General features: G+C 33.1%; 2 protein-coding genes across 3 annotated transcripts; both read right to left on the reverse strand.

Moving 5' to 3' along the window:
• Window positions 1-1486: 1486 nt before the first annotated feature.
• On the reverse strand, window positions 1487-13841 carry LOC144837904 (uncharacterized). Its single transcript, XM_078693226.1, has 6 exons — window positions 13648-13841; window positions 6577-6798; window positions 5461-5830; window positions 4975-5098; window positions 4079-4447; window positions 1487-3304 (listed from the first exon to the last, which is right to left on the reverse strand). The coding sequence occupies exons 2-6, from the start codon at window positions 6641-6643 to the stop codon at window positions 3041-3043; spliced, it is 1194 nt and encodes a 397-aa protein (XP_078549352.1). The 5' UTR covers window positions 6644-6798; window positions 13648-13841; the 3' UTR covers window positions 1487-3040.
• Window positions 13842-15149: 1308 nt separating this feature from the next.
• On the reverse strand, window positions 15150-20253 carry LOC144837907 (uncharacterized). Of its 2 annotated transcripts, XR_013611565.1 has the most exons (8): window positions 19910-20253; window positions 19591-19666; window positions 18796-19135; window positions 18224-18347; window positions 17437-17688; window positions 16726-16800; window positions 15933-16429; window positions 15878-15900 (listed from the first exon to the last, which is right to left on the reverse strand). XR_013611565.1 is itself a non-coding variant. In XM_078693231.1 (7 exons), exons 2-7 carry the CDS (start codon window positions 19655-19657, stop codon window positions 16214-16216), a joined length of 1074 nt encoding a protein of 357 aa, XP_078549357.1. In that variant the 5' UTR covers window positions 19658-19666; window positions 19910-20253; the 3' UTR covers window positions 15150-16213. The 2 variants fall into 2 exon arrangements, 1 of the variants encoding a protein (XP_078549357.1); XM_078693231.1 differs by having other exon boundaries at window positions 15150-16429.
• Window positions 20254-20878: the final 625 nt, after the last annotated feature.

Raw genomic sequence — 20878 nt, forward strand, 5'->3', positions numbered from 1 at the left:
TGCCAAAAAAATACCGTTTTATACGAATTTGTAAAACATCACAACTATAGTGCATGTTATTTCGTGTTGCTATAAAACTATATTTGATGCATTCATTATTATTAATAGATTACATATTTAGCTGTAAATCATATCATACTATATGATAACATTTTATATTGTGTTTTTGTGTGTGAATCGAGTATATTGATAGTACGTAGCTGCAATTAATTGTTCTAAGATCTGCTGGTTCGTTTTAACAATTTACTTTGATCGAATGTAACTAAAGGCCCTTAAGTATTAATTACACAAGTCAGCTAGTTTAAAGCAGACACTCCGTGTTATTACTCCACAACACTTAGAAAAACACTGTAACGTCGTCTTGTGTTAGTATTAACTCGAAAAACGAACTGTTAAGACTTAATGACCATCTTTTCAATAATTCTGATGTCTATTATACTTTCAACTGAAGCTAAACAGTCATTATTAAACGTAATTATCATCTCTAATGACTATGTTATTACTTGAATACCATGATCAATAACTTGCCATAATAGTACTGGATGACAAAACAATAGATATGAACAACTAAATTACCTGCCGTGGATATTAAATACACGAAAGCGGATATTACATATACACATGACGTAAACATCATAACGCTGAAAATGAGAGAGGTAAATATAAGATCCGAAAACCTGTCATTTGTAATTTAACTTACCTATGCTTGTTATACATGATAGTGTATTGTATTTATACCGGTTTGAGTCGGGCCAATTTCATAGATATCATCGCGATGCTCAACGTACGCTTAGATCGTAAATTAAAATTGTACAAGTATTTTTGTATGTGCCTGCGGCTTCAGGGATAAACAGCCACCACTCCCGGTGATCTGGGCCTCCGTGGATGATAAATAAAGTTGGATTGAAGACCGTGTACTCTACTTTTTTTTAATTGTTGCAGTAATCTCAATGATGGTTAATATCATGAAAACCACTCTATAATCATCATCATCATCATCATCATCATCATCATTTAATCACCATTAATTTAGTATCATCTTTACATGAAATCATCATATCAGAGTTGTCCGACATACTGTTTAAGTAAGTAGTGTAGGTGGCAGCAGATATAAAACGCGAAACGATTTATTTCAGTTGAAAAAAGTTTATTTAAAATGTTCACGTTGAGGGCGTGTACATATTTATGATACGCTTCAAGTTGAATTGATATCGTCTGATGACCATCAAAGGTAATCAAAAGCAACAATACACAAACTATTCTTTAAAAATATGACAATAATTAGAATGAAAATGGCGGATCCAGGATTTTGAAAGATGGCGCCGAAGGAACAGACTAAACATTGTGAATTTAAATGCTGAGCATGTTCTGTTATGGCATTGTAATTTCCGGAATAGCTTAGAGAAAATAAAGTGGAGAAAATCATCTATATTTTTATTGTACGCGATTACAAAAAAAAAATCAAAATTGAATTTTACATTGAGTGTTATTTTATTGAAACATACTTACAAAACAGCTCATTCACAATATCAAAAAATGGTAAATTTTCATATCATAATTACCGAATAAAAAAGTAAATATAAATTCTGAAATAGCAATTATAAAATTAAAAAACTACAAAGACAAGATTACCTTACAAAATGTACATGCGAGACAACAATGTCTCAGATACAAGTATGCTCATTGAGGGGCTTGTTTGTTTGTTTAGCGCCCCCTATCAATATTCTATCGATTCATCAAGACAGCCACTATTATTATCTAACTAAATATACAAATCTACACTGAAATAAGAACATCAATATATATATATATACTTCAAACATTTCAAACTGAGTACACGAGAGGTTTCATTCACTTTTGTGACACACATGTCAACGTTCAGACGCGCGCATGCACCAAGTCTACACAAAATCGAAACGAATTTCAGATTATCAGGTACAGGCATGAATTTTAAATATAACATTTGGTTAATTGTACATAAAACAAATATGTGTAACAGAAATCACGACGAAAAAATGACCAAATACAAAATTTTGCAAAATTCTGCTATAAAAGTTAGACAGATTTTTTTTTTTCAGTAGTTAGGTAGTTTACCCAATGTAAATATATATCCGGGACTCCCTAGAAAGTGAAAAAGTGGAGAAAAGGTTGATGGGTATACAGTGGATAATTTGAAGTTGAACAAAACCAGGAGAAACGTAAAATTAAAGTTATTTTATCCATATTTTGTCACCTGATAATATTTTTTAACATTTAACGTTTTTTTTCTTAATTTAAAAAAAAATGCCTCTCTATTTACAAAATTTGTGTACAAAAGAATAGACATTTTACTATGTAATTTGAAGTATCCCCCACTGATAAGAAAATGCTTGTTTTCAACCAAATCGTGTAGCACAATAACAATTACAAATATTATGAAACATAGGGGAAACTACAGGTCGATAATTATTAGAATGTATTGTATGATTGATCAATAAACATAAACAAACACACCTGGCCTTTATTGCCAACTCAGACTGCGTCGTACTGACGACTCGTCAGTGCTGTCTGAGTTAAATCCCGACGAGTCGTCGGCCGTAGTTGTTTTTAGGTCGTCGGGAGAACATTAAGCCGATTTTCCACTAGGCGAATTTGTTCGCGCGAATCGAAAGCGTCAGCTTATACGTATGCGTAGAGAGGGATTTGGAAGATGGAAACATGCATAACAAATTTCGCCTAGTGGAAAATCGGCTTTAAACATGACTAATTTTCTACCGACGAGCCGAATCAGACGACTCAGTTGTACGACGCAGTTGGTCTTTAGGATCACAAAATATACAATTACGGCACAATAATGTATAGTACATTAGGCATACAGTCATTAGTCAAGGATTGGTTTGACAAGTCCAAATGGAAAGACTGTGAAAAGTGACTGTGTCTATTCTGTCACAGTATATACATACTTTTGAGAGATATTGATTTGATCATTCCAAAAGCGAACGTCTCTATATAGGCAAATTACACTTGATTGGTGATCATTTTTGTCACAAAATGTCACAAATTATACTTTCGAGTAGGTGTTGCTTCTAGGAACAACAGCTCGGATTGGTTTGATAATACCATGACGAAGTGGAGCTGAACATGCGAAACTCACCAACGGAATGGATGCCGGGTAGAATATGTGGATCATGTGTGATGCGGTAGACGCCCTGTATACATCGTCGTGAAGGATGTTAGAAGAGAAGATATGAAAGAACAGCAGACAATAGAGAGGAGCAAGCAACAGAGTAAAGAATAAACTTAACAGGAATAATAGAAGAGTCACCTGAAATGATAAAATGTTATTATTTCATCATGTTCTGGTAATATATAATATAAATATAAGGAATTGTTATTAATTATATAAGAATATATTATGTACTTGCACCGATTAAGGGCTAGTGTTGCCCGAAAGCTCTGCAAATTTGTCTGGCTGTTTTACATTTACGGTTTTGATTTAGCTTTTTGTCCTGGGCGTTTATTTGTAATTTGATAACATTTTTAATCAAATAAATTCTCCCAAAATAACAAATTCAATACCAGGATTGATAAAATACAGTAAAAAAATCTACCAAAATACTTGGTCAATTATAGATAATGATGAATTCTAATACAAATAGAATGTGTTGTAATATAATATTTGATGTAATGCATGTGGCGGGGCGTTTATTTGAAGAAAAAAGAATGGCCCGGGGGCGTTTATTTGAGGGGGAGTTTATTCCAAACAATGTTCTATGCACAGCATTCTCATTTTGTCAGTAATTTGACTTTGGATATAATGTACTCAAATGATTATGTTACGTGGTGTATCCAGGATTTACCTATTTGTATCTACTTTTGAAAAGACAAAGCGACTTGTTTTCCCAGGAGCAAAATAAATTAACGAAGCTGGCGGATAATTTTGTTAGTAATGAAGAAGAAAGAGGAGAGTAACCTTTAAACACTACTGTATGCCTATACGGCAAATTATGTGAAGTTTCGTGTCGATTGATTAGTTAATGTAATTCATCAATGAAAGAAGCTTTTCATGCGACAAGAAAAGGTGATCTTTTTAACCTACCTTATTTTCACGCTTGAGATCTTCATTAACATCTACAGTTCCTACGATGAGGGGCAAGTCGTGTTTTATAACAATGTGATCGTGGTTGTCATTGATTTCCTCTTTCATCACATGCACTCCGTTTTCCGTACATCCATTACCATGAAACGGCGCCTTGTCGTACTGCTGCCGAAGATATGTGACGGTCTCCGTCGAGTTTGGTGCGAAGAATGTTCGTCGAAGGCAAAACATGACGGGGTTTATTGACCAGATGATAAAAACTGGTATTCCAAAACCCACTAAGAAATGTGATAAGTAGAATACCATGTGCGCATGTGCAGATGGAAATTCTGATCCACAAAATGTGAAACTATGGAAAGTATGAATACGCTGTAAAAAGATAAAAAGGATTTGTGTCACTCATAATAATATAAAAAAAGAATAATTATTAAAGTCAATATGCGAGGTTTGTTTTCAGATTCTATTTTCTTTCTATTACCTATAAGAGGAAGAACAGTTTACTATAATATCTGAACTCGATGCATTAAAAATATCTATATAGCCAAAAGTTCCAATCCATAGCGCCATTCCTACCCCCATCCAATCACTTCAAAAGAATTAACGAAAGGAAGGCGCCAACAAAAGTCACATTATAAATGCTTCGTGATCGTATTTAAGTCGAATGTATTACTATATAGCGTGTGAACTACTTTTTCTTGAACGTAAACTAGACTTATACTTCTTTAAAAACATCCGATTGCATTATGTGGTACTGCTGAATCATACATATTGAACTGGTAGGCCTATATTAAGGTATGTAATTTCCCTAGGGTAATACACAGTACCTTCTCAATGTTTTATTATGCACGGTATACTTTTTTGTTATTAAGATACAGCCCTAGAAATATTAAACTTACGTGGTAAATTGGCACTGGACAATTGACAACGATGGATGCTAAACCAGCGATGCTGGAGAAAACAACAGCTATGAACACCGGGTTCTTTCGAAAACTTCGCTTCATTACTGTATGAGAAAGTAACCTAAAAAAGAACAAATAATGTTAATATTGTTTAGAATACTGTATTTCTTAACATTTATCCAGTACCATAGACAAATCTCGTAATTCACACTTGATTCTGCAACTGTCTCTAGGTAGATCTTAACCGATTATTGACAGTCATCTAGATACGAATAATAATGTGTATCACAATGCCGCCTGTATCATGGAAGGTTAAAGGTTTAGGGCCCATTTTATAGGTATATAACATGTGGAATAGTTTAGATTTTGCATGAATATGATACACGAAAAGTAGATAGTACCTAGAGTTTGAAAAACGGGCAAGTTTAATAAGCCAAATTGGGGATTTGTTGGTTATTTATTTATTACAAAAAAAAATCACACCTCATAATGCAAATAGAAGACAGTCCAAGACCAGTATATGTATATGGTACTGAGCTGACAAACGGAATCATTTTGCAGAGTGACAGTCCAAAAGGCCACGTGACTTTCTTCACGTGAACTAAAAAGAAAGGGATGGCGATATTCTGAACAACTTGAAGCATCGAAATGGTAGCGAGCATGTACCAGACAGCGGTATGTAGAGCTTTGTTACGCCACACAGAGAGCACCATACACAGGTTTCCCGGTACAGATATTAAGAACGTTATGATGTAGATTATAGTGTAGGCAGGGGCTTGAGCAAGAACAATTTCATAATCGGAATACCCGTAATCCATTGATCCATTGAAACTGTGGTAATAATCAAAATAACCTAAAAAAGAAAACGATTTATTGTAAAAAAAAAAACAACTATATAAAGTATAAGTTAGTTTTCGTAAGTTGTTTATTAAATTGCGTTTTGTCTTTAATTTGTATTTTAATTCAAAGATCGAATCCTTTTGAAAATGCCACTTGTGTTGTATGCGGTCCATATTGCGCACTATTCGGCATGAATAGTATCCTAATTGTGCCATTAAAGTTACCATTGTTGTTTTAACCAAAATATTATTACTTGAAGATCATTAATGACAATAGGTATATATGGATAATACAGTATATCCTTCCCAATCGGAAAGGTCATCTGGTTGTACTTTGATTTTAATATAGTATTTCATTCAAACAACGGAAACGGAGGCCTCCTAACAAACTGGTCTGAATAAGAATGTAGAGTTTATTGCAGAAGAGTCAATAGAATTGACCAAAAGACAACCAAACCCTATCGTATCGTAATGACTGCAGATGTGGTGTTCAAATATCTCGTTGTGTAGGGCCAACTTATTTCACTGATGGGATTCGAAGCCAGTAAATACTTGTGAATTTATCTTTGTGTAATAGCTGGAATGTTTTCAGCTAATTTATAGCCTAATTGTTTTGGTTGGTAACGTTCCACTTTCTATGTTCCCCCGTTTCGAATAATATTTAATATATTATTAATTGAGTTAATTACGTTCTGTTTCATGGCACAATGTGAAATTAAATATATAAAGCAATGCATAGAAACATGCTAAAAAGACTTACTGAATTGTTCAAATATGCTTTCCAACCAGCTCCCACCGTAGAAATCATCCCAGTCGCCTTCCTCCATTCTGGAAAGTCTCTCTCTCAGTCGCTCTGCTGCCAGTCGCTCTGTTAGTGTTAACACGTGTTGCTTGGCTTCTGTGTAAAATCCAACTGATCCTCCACAACCTTTAACAACACTTATCCGGATGAAAGTCGACCCTGAATTACTGAAACTTATTCCTATGAATCAACAGAAATACGGCATTATTAGATAGCACGACGTTTTAAAACTTCATCGTCAATTAAAGGCCATTGATAATAACCTCATTTCGTGTTTTAGTGGAGGGTAATGTACGGTGGTAATGAAAGCGCCAGTCAATTATTTAGTACCGCCATCGGCCTGACTTAAGGCTCGATTTTTTAAGTTACATTAAGCCAAGTTGATTTTATCTCTCAATTTACAACATAAACGTACTCTACTTTGTGTAACTTTACTTTTTCCTGTGAAAATGAAAGTCATTGCTAAGTTTCTGTTGCACTGCACATGCGCAAAGCCATTGAGAATATTTTTCGTGAAAACATGAAGTAAAAGTGTATACGTTCATGTATACACGTTACTACCAACAAACAATTCAATTCCATTATATATTATATCATTTACGTAAAATACAGAAAATGGTGTGCTCTAAGATTAACAGCACAATACAATACAAAAAAAGTACAAAACCACATCATTCTCTCTATCATTCAGTGCTCTATATGGCAGATCTATTGGTACGATAGGTGATGGACCGGAAGCGGCTGCCGCTCCCATGACTTCAAATACATAGTACATGGGATGGGTTGGGTCTTGTAAAATTGAAATATCGACACGAATATTGTTGTTTGTGTTCGTATACACCTGTGCGTAATTTAGTAACGTTAGTGTTTACAGTATATTTCGAAAACGTGTCCATTAGTAATAATTGCACACAAATTATGTAACTAGGTATCGTACATCATGGACTCGGAAGACAATTGTTTTCGACTCAATGTCCAGGTTTCTGAATTATAGTGAAAATAATTAAAATCCTATAAATTAAACAAAACACGGAAAATTATTAAGAAATTTGATGTGAATTAAAAATTGTTTGTAAACAATGCCCACTTTTCATTATTGAAAATAGGTCGCCGTAATTAATTAATAATAATAGTAATCAAACTAATAGTTTGTATGCCATTGTAAGAATGACTGTATTATCAGAGCTGCTATATTATTCAAACCGTCTTTGTCAGTAGGCCTACATAATTATAGGCCTAATTAACCGACAAATTGTTAATAGGGTATACGTATAATACTGTAATTAAAAGTCTTATTGTCGCTTATTAAACTACTGCCATTAGAATTAGCCTACAAAATTGATTATATAAAAACTTTCTTATGTAAGCTTCCGACCGGTAACTCACTTGCTAGGCCTACATTTTAAATGTAGGCCTATACTACCTACAACTACAGTATTATTATATTTTTGTCAGATTCAGCCTCCAAATATTCTATATTATACGCACTCTTCAATCATGCAACAGGCTTACGGTTATTTCAGCAGCTAGTTTAAACAATATGTTGTTTTTGTGTCATTTTTGTTTCCTGTTTCGCTTTGATTTTATAAATTTATTCCAGCATCAATGTTGTTGTAAAAACCTGTATTCTATATACAAAGAATATAACGACACATTTTCTTTTCCTATCGACTTTGACCTTAAAGAAGTTAAAGTGTAAGAGGACCATTAAAGTATAATTTACGATGTAAATGCCAAACCTGTCATAAATGAAGCTATGCTTTAGTTTACTTACGAGTTATTAAAAAGAGATTCGCTGGATTTTCTATCTCGTCCCAACCTTCTTGAATTGACTGTAATAGCTAATTAAATAGATAACACTTCCGCGGAGGTTTCAAGCCTACAAAGTCATCTGTACACCTACCTATATTGACATACATCCATTTTGAAGATGAAAACCTGTCAAATAAAATCTGGCATATCCTCTTAGAACAATTACAACGAGATTTGATTACATGGCTTGTTTAAGATCTAGGTATGATTTCGATTTTAGATCACAGATTTCTGCCAAATCAATACGAACAAAAAAAATAAATAAATGCAGTACGAAGAAATATTATTAATATTATTGACTATACTCATGGGCCTAATTTGAATAAGTGTATCTGGGTGATTACCCATTCAGTGTTACTAATTATTGTTGTAATTATAGTTATACAGCTTAAAGATGAGTGTCCTCTGGAAAAAAAACTTAGGTAAAAAAGAAGTTATTTACAACAAATATTTACTTGATAAAACCGTAATGTAATGAGTAAAGTCAACCGGAATCCTATTGTCTGGAAGACAACAGGTTTCCGGTGATCAGAATAAGAATAAACATTTTGTCGGAAAAATACATCTTTCAAGCAGATAACATAATAATAATAATTATTATTATGAGGTCAAAAATGCTACACTACCACCTGCTAATAGCTACTTCCTGTATTGTGTAACAAATATCCCTTATAATGGGGTAAATATGTTTCCTTAAATTTGGCTGGACATGCAACAATAAATCATGTATGCCTATCATAGTTTCACACGACGTTCAATGATGTTATACGGATGTACTCAGGTGCGAAATAATTAATGCAGCAGATTTTCTAAACGACTTTTTGATTCCACGCAAGGCCAACAACTTATAAATACTGGAAAAAGTAGGAAACGTAGAATATGATATATCACGGAGTCCGGGTAATAATAGTATTTAACCGCTTTAGTAGTTATAGAAACTTTGTTTTAGTTTAAAAAATATCCGCAAAAATTAAGAAATTTAAAAATATGAAATGATGGAAAGTTAATTTATATGCAATAAAACTATCCCGGCCGCAATGCATCCCAACCAGCCAAGAAAAATAAAGTGTAACGATACGATTTATAATTTGTTTTACAGTCACGTGCACTTATACATTAACATCACCTAGGTCTATTCTCTTTCGTTCAATGTCATCACACATGTCTACTTATACAAATTCGTGACTATTGCATTCCAGTGCGCATCGCGGTGCTAAGACCACTTTGATGAGACGTAGGTACGTCGGTGCACGCGATTTGTGACCATGTGCGCATGGTTTCCTACTGTATGCCTGGGTAAGTAAAGCCAGAAATCGCGACAATGAAAGCATTGTTTTAATAGATAAAGGGTTGGTTGTTACATTTCATAGTAACGTCAAGGTAAAATCACTTCCCTGGATTGAATAAGGAATTAATAAAAACATTATAGTATACCTGTAGCAGTAGTTTTCTTAAATGTGAATTTAGGGCCTACTAAAAATAGCTTGGCAATCTTACAGGTTATATGCTGTAAATTGAATACGTATTAATGGATACGGCATGAGAGAGTGGAATAATCCTCCCTCCATAATTAAATTAAATAAATCACATAGAATATATTGAAACCGGAAATAAGATATATAACAACGGCCTATATAATTAGAACATATGACTGTAAGGTGTACATTTTGAGATTTAATAGTATAGTAAGGGTACTTGGTTAATATAACCCCCTCCTCCAGGCTTAGTTACGATATTTAATTTTAAAAGGTAATCAGTTACAAGGATGAGCACATGTATAAAATAGTTTTTATACACGATGGTAGTGAATTAATTAAAATGTGTGCAGGTATGTATACGACCGCTGCTTAAACTAGGACGCGACGCTAATACCCCTTTCACACCAAAAGCAAAACTCCGGAGACACTCCGGAGACACCCCGGAGTTGACGCCCCGCTGTTTGGTGTGAAAGGTAAAATCAAGCAACTCCGGAGTTTAAAACTGCGGGGTTGAACAGCTGAACATTCTCCGGAGAGCGAACTGCGGGGACACCCCGGTGTTTTGGTGTGAAAGGTACCAACATCAAACTCCGGAGTGTTTCGGGTCAAAAGGTCATCCTCTAAGATCACTCATTGCTTTAGTTTTATTTCAAAATACTTTAAATATTTGTACAAAATATATAGCGGGTTTAAAAAATAATAAGTAGTATCAATAAAACATTATATTACTTCTGAGACTTTTGAAAGTAATTATTAAATTAAAAATATTGTTAATTAAAATTATTCTAATGATCGTCGCTATGTAAACAAAAAAAATTGAGGGCGACATTTACAATTTTATTTTATTAACCCCGGTGGCGCTAGGTTGGTGTGAAAGGGGTATCTCCGGAGTTTCTCGACGTTTTGAATGTTCATAAACCCCGGGGTGTCTCCGGAGACTCTCCGGAGTTTTGGTGTGAAAAGGGTATGCGTGTCGTACACGCAACGCAAATAAGTTTACCAATCACAAGCGACAGTTCTGGTGATCCATCACGTCGTGATTTGCCAAAGTAGCGTACTACGTTGCGCTTACATCCTTGCGTTGCGTCCTAGTGGTAACCAAGCTTTACATACCGGTTCCATTTCTAAACTGCAATGGGAAAATTTAAATCCATTGCACGATCAATTGAGCACAAATGATTTAAACAGTGCAGTATAATAGTACCAGTATAATTTGAGATTTCTATTCACGTGCTCCGGTTTGAACTGTGAAAATTAAACTAATGATTTTAATCCCTTGAGATGTAAGAAATCCTTGAAAATAATTTTGTATTATAGTACTGTAAGTTGAAATTACAGACCCTTCTCTGTTACTGTTTTACAACGTGGAAGTCACGTAGTGTGAAGCTTTATGGTATTCTTATGTTGACAATAAAAGGTAAATTATAATATTCCCCATCCCTTACAAAAAAAGTCACCAAAACTTACAAGTGAAACAAAAGAGTACTATATTAGAGTCACAAATCGGCCTTGGAGAGAATGTTACAACTTTAGATGTTTACGCTATGATTTCAATCACTCAATCAATCATCGACATTTTTATTCCATAATCAATATAAAAACATATACAAATACAGTGCTTTAAACATGTAACCCTAACAAAAAAGAACAAACATTAGTTAAAAAAAACAAACAAACAAACCAAAATAACATAATGTGATTTACTTTAATATTTCTATTGATATAATGTTGCTTTATGTTGATTTGAAAGGCAATTGTTTGTGAAATGATGTGTTTGTTTACTAGTATTCACATTCAATTAATCGTTATTGCAACTAATATAATACAATATTAGTTTGGATATTACTGTAGGCCTACATAGAAAAAAAGCACCACATCGACAGAAAAAATATATATCTTTTTAAATGACAGAAAATAACTACCAATGTGTAGTAAGGATGAAAATGCGTCAAACTCAAAAATGAGGGTTTTTTTTACAAATTTGAATTCAGTATCAGTTAACTCTGCAAAGTCATTACAGTCAGTGGTTTTCCAGAAGTATCAAGATACATTGCGGGCCAACAGTCAAAGCTTCTTAGTTTTGAGCAAATAATATTTCTAATAATATTAACCTTTATTAGAAACTTCACTTTATATATCAGGCTTCAAAAAGAAAGATTATGTAAACAGACTAAAAACTAAACTCCGGCATAGTTATTTCCCGTAAGTTAGTTTCCCGGGTAAATAAGTAGTCCTACCGTTTACTGCTTTATACGAATATAAAAGTAAACCTACTGTGTATGTAATACAATGTTAAAATATTACATTTTATTTGAAAATTTTACTTTTCAGTTTTCATCTTTCTCCCCCAAAAGTCTACTACATTTTTACTTTCAGTTTGAATTATACTTCTTAGTTTTGGACAAAGCACCGTCTTAGTCTGGGAAAAACCATTCATTCTTAGGTTTGGGAAAAACAATTACTAGTACTTAGTTTTGGGAAAAAACAATTACTTCTTTATAGTTGTGTTCAAAACAATTACTTCTTAGTTTTGGGCAAAAACAATTACTTCACAGTTTTTGTCAAAACAATTACTTCAGTTTTGTCAAAACAATTACTTCTTAGTTTTAGACAAAACTATTACTTCTTAGTTTTGGGTAAAATAATTCTTAATTTTGGGCAAAACAATTACTTCTCAGTTTTTGTCAAAACAATTACTTCTCAATTTTTGTCAAAACAATTACTTCTTAGTTTTTGTTAAAACGTTTTCCTGAGAAGTTAAAATGTTACTAACTGTATAGTTTGAATTATACTTCTTCGATTGGGACAAAGCAACGTCTTAGTCTGGGAAAACCATTCCTTCTTAGTTTTGGGATAAACAATTTCTTCTTAGTTTTTGGCAAAACAATTCTTAGTTTGGGAAAAAAACAATTACTGCTTTATAGTATTGTTCAAAACAATTACTTCTTAGCTTTCCTATTAGTTTTGTTCAAAACAATTACTTCTTAGTTTTGGGCAAAACAATTACTTCTTAGTTTAAGGCAAAACTATTACTTCTTAGTTTTGGGCAAAATAATTCTTAATTTTAGGCAAAACAATTACCTCTTTATAGTTTTGTTCAAAACAATTACTTATTAGTTTTGGGAAAAAACATTACTTCTTAGTTTTGGGCAAAACAATTACCTATTAGTTTTAGGCAAAACTATTACTTCTTAGTTTTGGGCAAAACAAGTTTTGGGCAAAAACATTACTACTTAGTTTTGAGCAAAAACATTTCTTCTTAGTTTTGTTTAAAACAATTACTTCTCAGTTTTTGCCAAAATAATTATTTCTTAGTTTTGGGCAAAATAACAATTACTTCTCAGTTTTTGTCAAAACAATTACTTCAGTTAGTTTTATGCAAAACAATTACTTCTCGGTTTTTGTCAAAACAATTACTTTTTTTTTCTTCTTTACGTTTTTGGTAAAACGTCTTTCTAAAAAGTTAAAATGTTACTAACTGTATAGGCCTATCTCTTAACCTTCTCACTTCGCATGAGTCTAAATAAAAATGTTGTTTACTGCTTCAATGCTATTAAACCCATAATGTTACATATTATGTTCGTTTCTTTGTCTAGAGCCATGTGTGGCGCATTAAAATACTTGCAACAACGACAACGCTACGCAGTATGAAAGAAATACAGTATCAATACAGAATCAACATAGTTAATATACGATGAGATATATGTAAATAGGATAGTATTAACAACATAGGACTTACCTATCAGATTGTTTCCGATATTTTCTATTGGTTGTTTTAACCCACACCTCTATACAACTACTGTACTTGAAAGCGCTGCCGTGTTTTGATATACACCCGCTCTTATCCAAAAATCCATTCGATATGCTTGGATGAAATCCAGTTGTATGGTTGAACGATTTATTTTCCTATTAAACAATAGTAGTATTTTAGATCCACACAGGGCAGTAACCTTTTTAAGCTCATCTGATAATCAGAATAATTGATACTATACTAGTGTAACACAATACCAAAGGAAATATAATAAAAACGTTGATGGTTTTTTGCAATGTTTGGCCTTCAAACTGAAAACCCCCAGCCAGACGGTAAAACGAACGACGACATGCGAGTTCTTTGTTGAGCGACGTACACGCACGTGCTAAATTATGCTGTTTGTCCTACTTTTTAAATCTGTTGTCGCATTATTATGCATTTTTATAGCATAATGAAGGGTTATCTAATGGCCGCGTCTTCATTTATTCAGAATGACATTGAAACGTAACGCTTTCAGTGCTGTGTAATGACACTATAAACAAAATATGACGTTTTGCAAATTTAGCATCGTACGTGTCCTTGACAGTGAACATGTCCGAAACAGCGCCATGTAGCGATAACAATAATTACCTTAAAGTGGTTATGTCATTACCCGTTGTGTGTTCGTTTGTTTATCTCTGAGCATCCAATTATATAACACCAAAATAAATTCCTGTCATTTGATTGGATGAGTGTGGGTCACATGGCGTGCAATAGTACGTAATATTTAATGATCGTTAAATAATACTTTTTTCGCGCCGCGCCTTTAGGCAGTTACTTTTACACTTTTTGTCATTTTTTTGTCCGTTTATGCAGGGAAGAGTTAAATTATTTGCTGACAACCGAAATTTCTTTGTTTTTCACGAAGACAAATAAAGTTTCTTGTATCTAGTATATTTCCAGAGGACGTAAGCATTAGGAAGCAGTATCACACGCGGAGCTATAGTACAACGGCTTGACAGAATTGAATGGATTTGTAAACTCGACTAATTTATAGGTTCATGCTCGACCCAAAGTACGTCTGGGAACAAAGAGTCTATGAGATGTAGGTAGTGTGAATACCATGCAGTCTCTCTGTTGTATGCTAGCTGTCAAGATTCATTGAATGATGAAAGATGATTATATTTCCACTCGGCTTTGCCTCGGGGAAATATAACCTTTCATATTCACCTTATGCCTTTATTTGTACCATTCCTAAATTTCATTCCAAAAATGCATTACTTGTATGATATTTAATAATAGCAGTGACTGGATCTGGTAATGTTAGTACCACTGCATTAATAAATAGAACTTGTATATGGGATTGATGCACACTTGTTTTAATGAATCTTATTTTTGTAATTTTTGTAAATGATTGTGAATGTTTTGTTTGTTTTATTATATTTCTGTCGAGAAAACAATGTTTCCATGTATACCAAAAAAATAAAGATTTTGATTTTTGATTTGAAACAATTTTTTATTTTAATTCTTTAAAGCACTTTACATCTAAATATTGTGAGTTTTTACCAGGCACCCGGCTGTAAATGAAAAATAGGAAGGATAAGGTGGAGTAAAGGAACTGACCACCCTACCAATAATGGCCCATTGTCTTATGAATACAGGACTTTATACCTTTCTTATACAATCATATACACGCTTATGATTACATTTGTTTAAAACTTAATCATTTAAAATATACATAGATTGTGTTATATTAGATTTATTATACGATAATAGGCCTATAATGTATTTCAATTATTTACAGAAGATAAGAAGTAATTATAAAGTAATTCTAAATATTGGGAATTTAGAGTTTAAATGGTTGCATACAAATTGTATAATCAGAGGTTTGCCAATTACACGAACCCAACATATCGATAAGCATATCATGATTATTAATATAACATTCATTATACAAAAGTATAAATGCAACTTCTTTTCTTTTAGCAAACATTTCAAAAAGACTAACATCAATAATTGATAACTGTACAAACTGTGTCACGTAGGCCTAAATATACATTAGTGATACACAGTGAATTATACCTTGGCTGACGTCCCGAAATGTAGTGTCGGAGTTTCCCGTTTTTGGAGAGTCTGGTTTGATGGCCTATTATATTAATTGTTTTATTTATGACGTATGTTCTATAGTGTGGGACAATGGCTATACAATAGTCAATTTCTGGCTATACTTATAATTAAAATCTTGAATGACTGATCATAGGCCTACATGAATTATAATACCATATTTAGGAGACCGAATTTACAAGAAAAAAACATTGTCTCAGTACAGCATGCATAGCAAAGGACAGGAAGGTATTATACATTATAAAAGGGACTCCTTCGGTAGGCCTACTGAAGAGAGATGTTCCCTGAATTGAGGTTTTCCCTGAATAGAGGTGTCCCAATTAGTTTATATAGTTCAATATATTTTTTAAGAACAGTTCTATTCTACATAGTGCAAGTCACATTTCAAATAACCTCAATAGATTCTCATATTATGTTTAGGTCTACAGTGTCATCAGATAGATTCTTGCTCTTAAGATTTTAATTCGCGTAACTTTGGAATAATGAAGAAAGCCGCTAGTGGGTTTATGATTCCGACAGTTAATGATACGATGTGAGTATACTTCAACGCCCAGTGGAGAACAGATGTGTAGGCGTTTGCGTAATGCACAGCCATCGTTACTGAGATAGCATAGGGCAGCAAGATCACCATGTATATAACCATGTACGCTATGTGTAGAATAGTGATCTGAAAGCAAGAAAATACAAAAATTACTTCAATTTCAGTTGTTAATAGTATATAGTATAGGCCTAATAAAATAATATTTTGAAAGGTATCAGTTTAGTTATGTTTAGTAAATGCACATGCTTCTTTGTCATTTATTATTAAAAAAAATAATAATAATTTAATAAATGTATCCGCTTATATAAGGTTTCTGGAAAACATTTTCTTTATTAAACGTCATGACACTTATGAGCATGCGCAGACAGTTTTATTTCGTGAAGTGCCATTTTGAAATTGAAAAATGTGCAATAATAAGTTACCCTTCTTTCTTCTTGTTCAGACTCCCCAGAGTAAATTTCATCAACCATAGGGCGGTCATCCTCAAAATCACTAGCCTTAAAAGAAAAATAAATATATAAAAAAAAAAATTGGATCTGTTTGTGTGAACTCGAATTCCTGGTATTACATGGGATACCTCCATAAGCTTTTTTTAGGTATTGTGGCCTAAATTTTTATTTATTTATTCATAGGAATCACCTTTATATTGGTGGCACACATCAATTAATGCTGCATCCATTTTACAAAATAAAAAAGAACAGTAAGCAAACAGTACAAACAACATTAGACTACAGTATAGAAAAAATCACACACATAACACATAACACATCAAAACAATATGTAAGTTAAGTATTTAAATCTGTCATAATGTAAATACAAAATTATATTGATACTGTTAATATGTATAACAAACAAAACAAGTTAGCAAAAAAAAAGTTTTCGGATATGTATATTTTCATTCATCCACTTGACTTACTTGTCAAACAAGTATGGAATATCATTAAAAAGTTAAATAAATCTGATAGAGGGCTCTCTTCAAATGATTAGAGTATGCAGATTTTTGTTAGCAGTTTAGCGCCCTCTATATATACCTTTGTGATAATACTATGTGACCAATTGCACAGAAGTTGCAAATTGGCCAACAATAATAATATGTAGAGCAAAATAGATGTACATTATTTTAGTAATCTAACCTTAGTTGAACCGTTTTCCTTGTTATCCACACTGTCGAGCTGGCGTAGGTACGACACGGATGTCTTGCAATATTCACGATAGAATTTCGTCTGGTTGATTGCCATAATAATTACACAGATTACACCAATTATTAACGGCATAAACATACAGAAACTGACATTGAATTTATTCCATCGGAGATACGGGTCATATTTGTCAAAATGAACGTGGCAAATGCGCATTAGTTTGTCGTCATCAAATATAGTTAGATCCTGACAAAAATAAAATTTCTTTCAAATGATATTTGATAAATACACAGAATTTAGCTTTATTCCTCTTACATGAATAACAAGTTGAGATAGAACGCATTAAAATAAAATATTTATAAAACAAATTTAATATACTGTCCTCTACTTTAAAATATTGCAACATTTGAAACACTGTGTTAAGAATTGCGTTTGAAACAAAAGACAAATTAAACCGTTCTTTGTTTGTGGTTACAAAAAGAACAAAATAGGCTTTCATTTGACAAAACAAATATAATGCCTTAGTGTGTCTCAAATAGAAACTACTACTACTTGTTTATTATTATTTTTCGAATGTAATATTCATTTTAAGCCTAGTCTGTATTAGCACACAGCAGCCACCAATGTCTTGTTTTGCAAACTGGGAGTTTCCTACAGTTTGCCAAATTGTCAAATTGCCTACAAGTCTTGCCAAGTTTGCAGTTTGCTTGAGTTTACAAACATTAATTTCCAGTTTTAAATAATAATAATATGTGTATAATATAAATTGTTTATAACTTACCAAATAGGACACAATTGGAACCGTTGAAAAGAATGCAATCAACATGACGACCACGCTCACAAAAACACCACAAATGATCGGATGCTTTGCAATGTACTGACGCCGAGGTGTAAACGAAATCAGCCTGATAGGATAAAAAGACAATAGTTAAGATCGCTTACCCACTAGAACAACGAAAACGAAATATTTACGTAGGCCTACACGCAAGGAAAGTGTCGACGGGTCATCATGGCAAACTTTTGTTGTCAGACTCGATCGATCGAACAAGCTTTCGGTAAAATATTCTAGTGTATCTACTAGCACGTACATTACTGTGTTGCATCATGGTTGCCTGATTGTTAGAAACAATTTTCAAAACAGAGTATAATTATAAGTATATAAACTTTAATGATAACAACAGACAGGAAGACAAATGGACAATTTTCGTTTTCGTAGAACGTCTTCATGATCGCAGACGGACGTTTTAAATCAAGTGTGCTGAAATGTGCTCTCGATGTCACATGAAAATTACACAGTAATAAACGATGTATAAATTATTGGTGATGATTGATAAATAAATGATTTACTTTTACCTAACCGAAAGCAATGCCAAGAGCATCATGTTTGAACTTGCTCCTGAAAATTCAACGAAGAAGTGAAACGCCTTACATGAAGCGACAGTTTCATAAGCAAATCCATGGGGGTGCCGGCTTGCATGGTACTCAATTGGTATCATTATAATACGCACGATGAGAGTAATACTAAACACGCCTTGTAAAAACCATATAACATCTCTGTACAGTTTCTTTTTCATGATGATGAAAAGGATTGAAAAATTTAATGGTAGTCCTGTGATGCACGCAATAATTGTTACTGCTAAGTATGTCTTAAGCCATGGCTCAGCGTGTACGTCGATCTCATCAACACTTTCTTCTACAAAAAAATAAATACATGTAAGATAAAATGTAAACAGCCACAACAATGATTTTATATTGGAGCTAGGTTTTAGAGAAACTTTCTTATTTGATTACTGTACCCTAACGCTTGGTTTCTAGGACGCAACGTAGTGATGACCAATTACAAGCTACAGAATAATATTCATGTGATTGGTCAATTTACTTGTTACACATACAGAAAAAATCCCAAAGTTCAATTAGTTAGATATTGGCAGTGGTAGTATGTAAACTGTCAAGACACACTCATTATTTCTCAGAGATGGGCCCACTGAATTTTAATCTTTTTTGTGTGATTCAGATTCCATTGCTAGTTTTCGACTGCCAGAATACTTATTCTGGATTGGCAGTCTGCAAACAAATGGATTGGATCCATCCAGACTGGTACTAATGAGGTGAGTAAGAGAAAATAAAACTGGTTAAAAACGTATTTACCATCAGGGTATTCTTCAGGATAAGAGGGAACATCAAAACTCCAAAAAATTGCCGAATCTTCTCCCATTTTGTATAACTAAAAAGACATAAAAAAATTAATTTCAATCAATATTACGTATGCATGTACACAGATCGTACACATTTCATTTCTATTATCATTTTCCGTTGCGTATTTACAGGATTGTCGCATAATGTTCATGTATATTACATGCAATGTACATTACAAAAACATGTCAAGATAGATAGATCATGTAAAGTATAACGTAATTTCTTCTTTACTAAATTAATGTTTACAATTTTAAAAAGTTCAAAAACTTACTTCTTTGTATCCAATGCTGCAATGTATATCCACGATTGTAAGAACACGTCGTGAAAGATCGAAGCTTCTGCAACAATTGCGAATAGTTTGTGAAGTGAGCTATTCAGCATACAACACACTCTGTGGTTTCCGATCCTCAACTGAAGAAGCTGAGAAAACTGTTAGCAACACTTCTTTTGGGATTTACAGATCTATTTCCAATATTAATTTGCACACCATTGCCCCTTTGGGGTTTGGACAACTGGACCTGTGAGCATGCGCATCTATCCCACTGCTTATTAAAGTAAAGTGCTGAGCCTTTGAAGTCAAAACCGGAAGTTATTCTGCCAAAATCTCACGTGAACAAACTTAAAATGCAAATAAATTCTTTACCACAAACATGAACATGAACATTTACTCACGTCCAGAGAAACATACTATTATTCCAATAGAAAAAAAAACATAGAACGAGACACTAAACGTACTATTTTGGATTAAAATAAATATTTAAAATTGTATTGAATTACTGTTAGACTATATTATTCTTTTGATAATTGACAGCCGATTTTTATCATTTTACCAATAATGTGATAGATTTTCTTTCTTTCTCTGCTGCGAGGAGATTTCGAACATAACTACACAAATTATGTGCCATTTTTTATCGAGTTAAGTATTAAGTGTCCTATGTTTACATAAAAAGAAAACTCTTAAGAAAACAAAATCTGTCGGAAAATAGAAGAAACAAAGAGATATTGTATTTGAAGTTTCATCTACCGGATGTAATAAGAATTTAAATATCCCATAAGAAATCGAACATGCCATTTCAAAAATTCCACAGAGTCTCTAGATTGGTTGATTTGCGCAGGCAGTGTAAACATTTACAAATTATAATACCCGAACATATTAAGTACAAAATCAAGCATGACACTGAGTTTTCCAGTTTGATGTTACAACTCGTTCTAGCTTCGGAAAACATCGATAGATCTATCT

The sequence above is a fragment of the Antedon bifida genome, chromosome 3 (genome assembly GCF_963402885.1).
Source record: "Antedon bifida chromosome 3, ecAntBifi1.1, whole genome shotgun sequence".
In the NCBI taxonomy this organism is placed as follows: Eukaryota; Metazoa; Echinodermata; class Crinoidea; order Comatulida; family Antedonidae; genus Antedon; species Antedon bifida.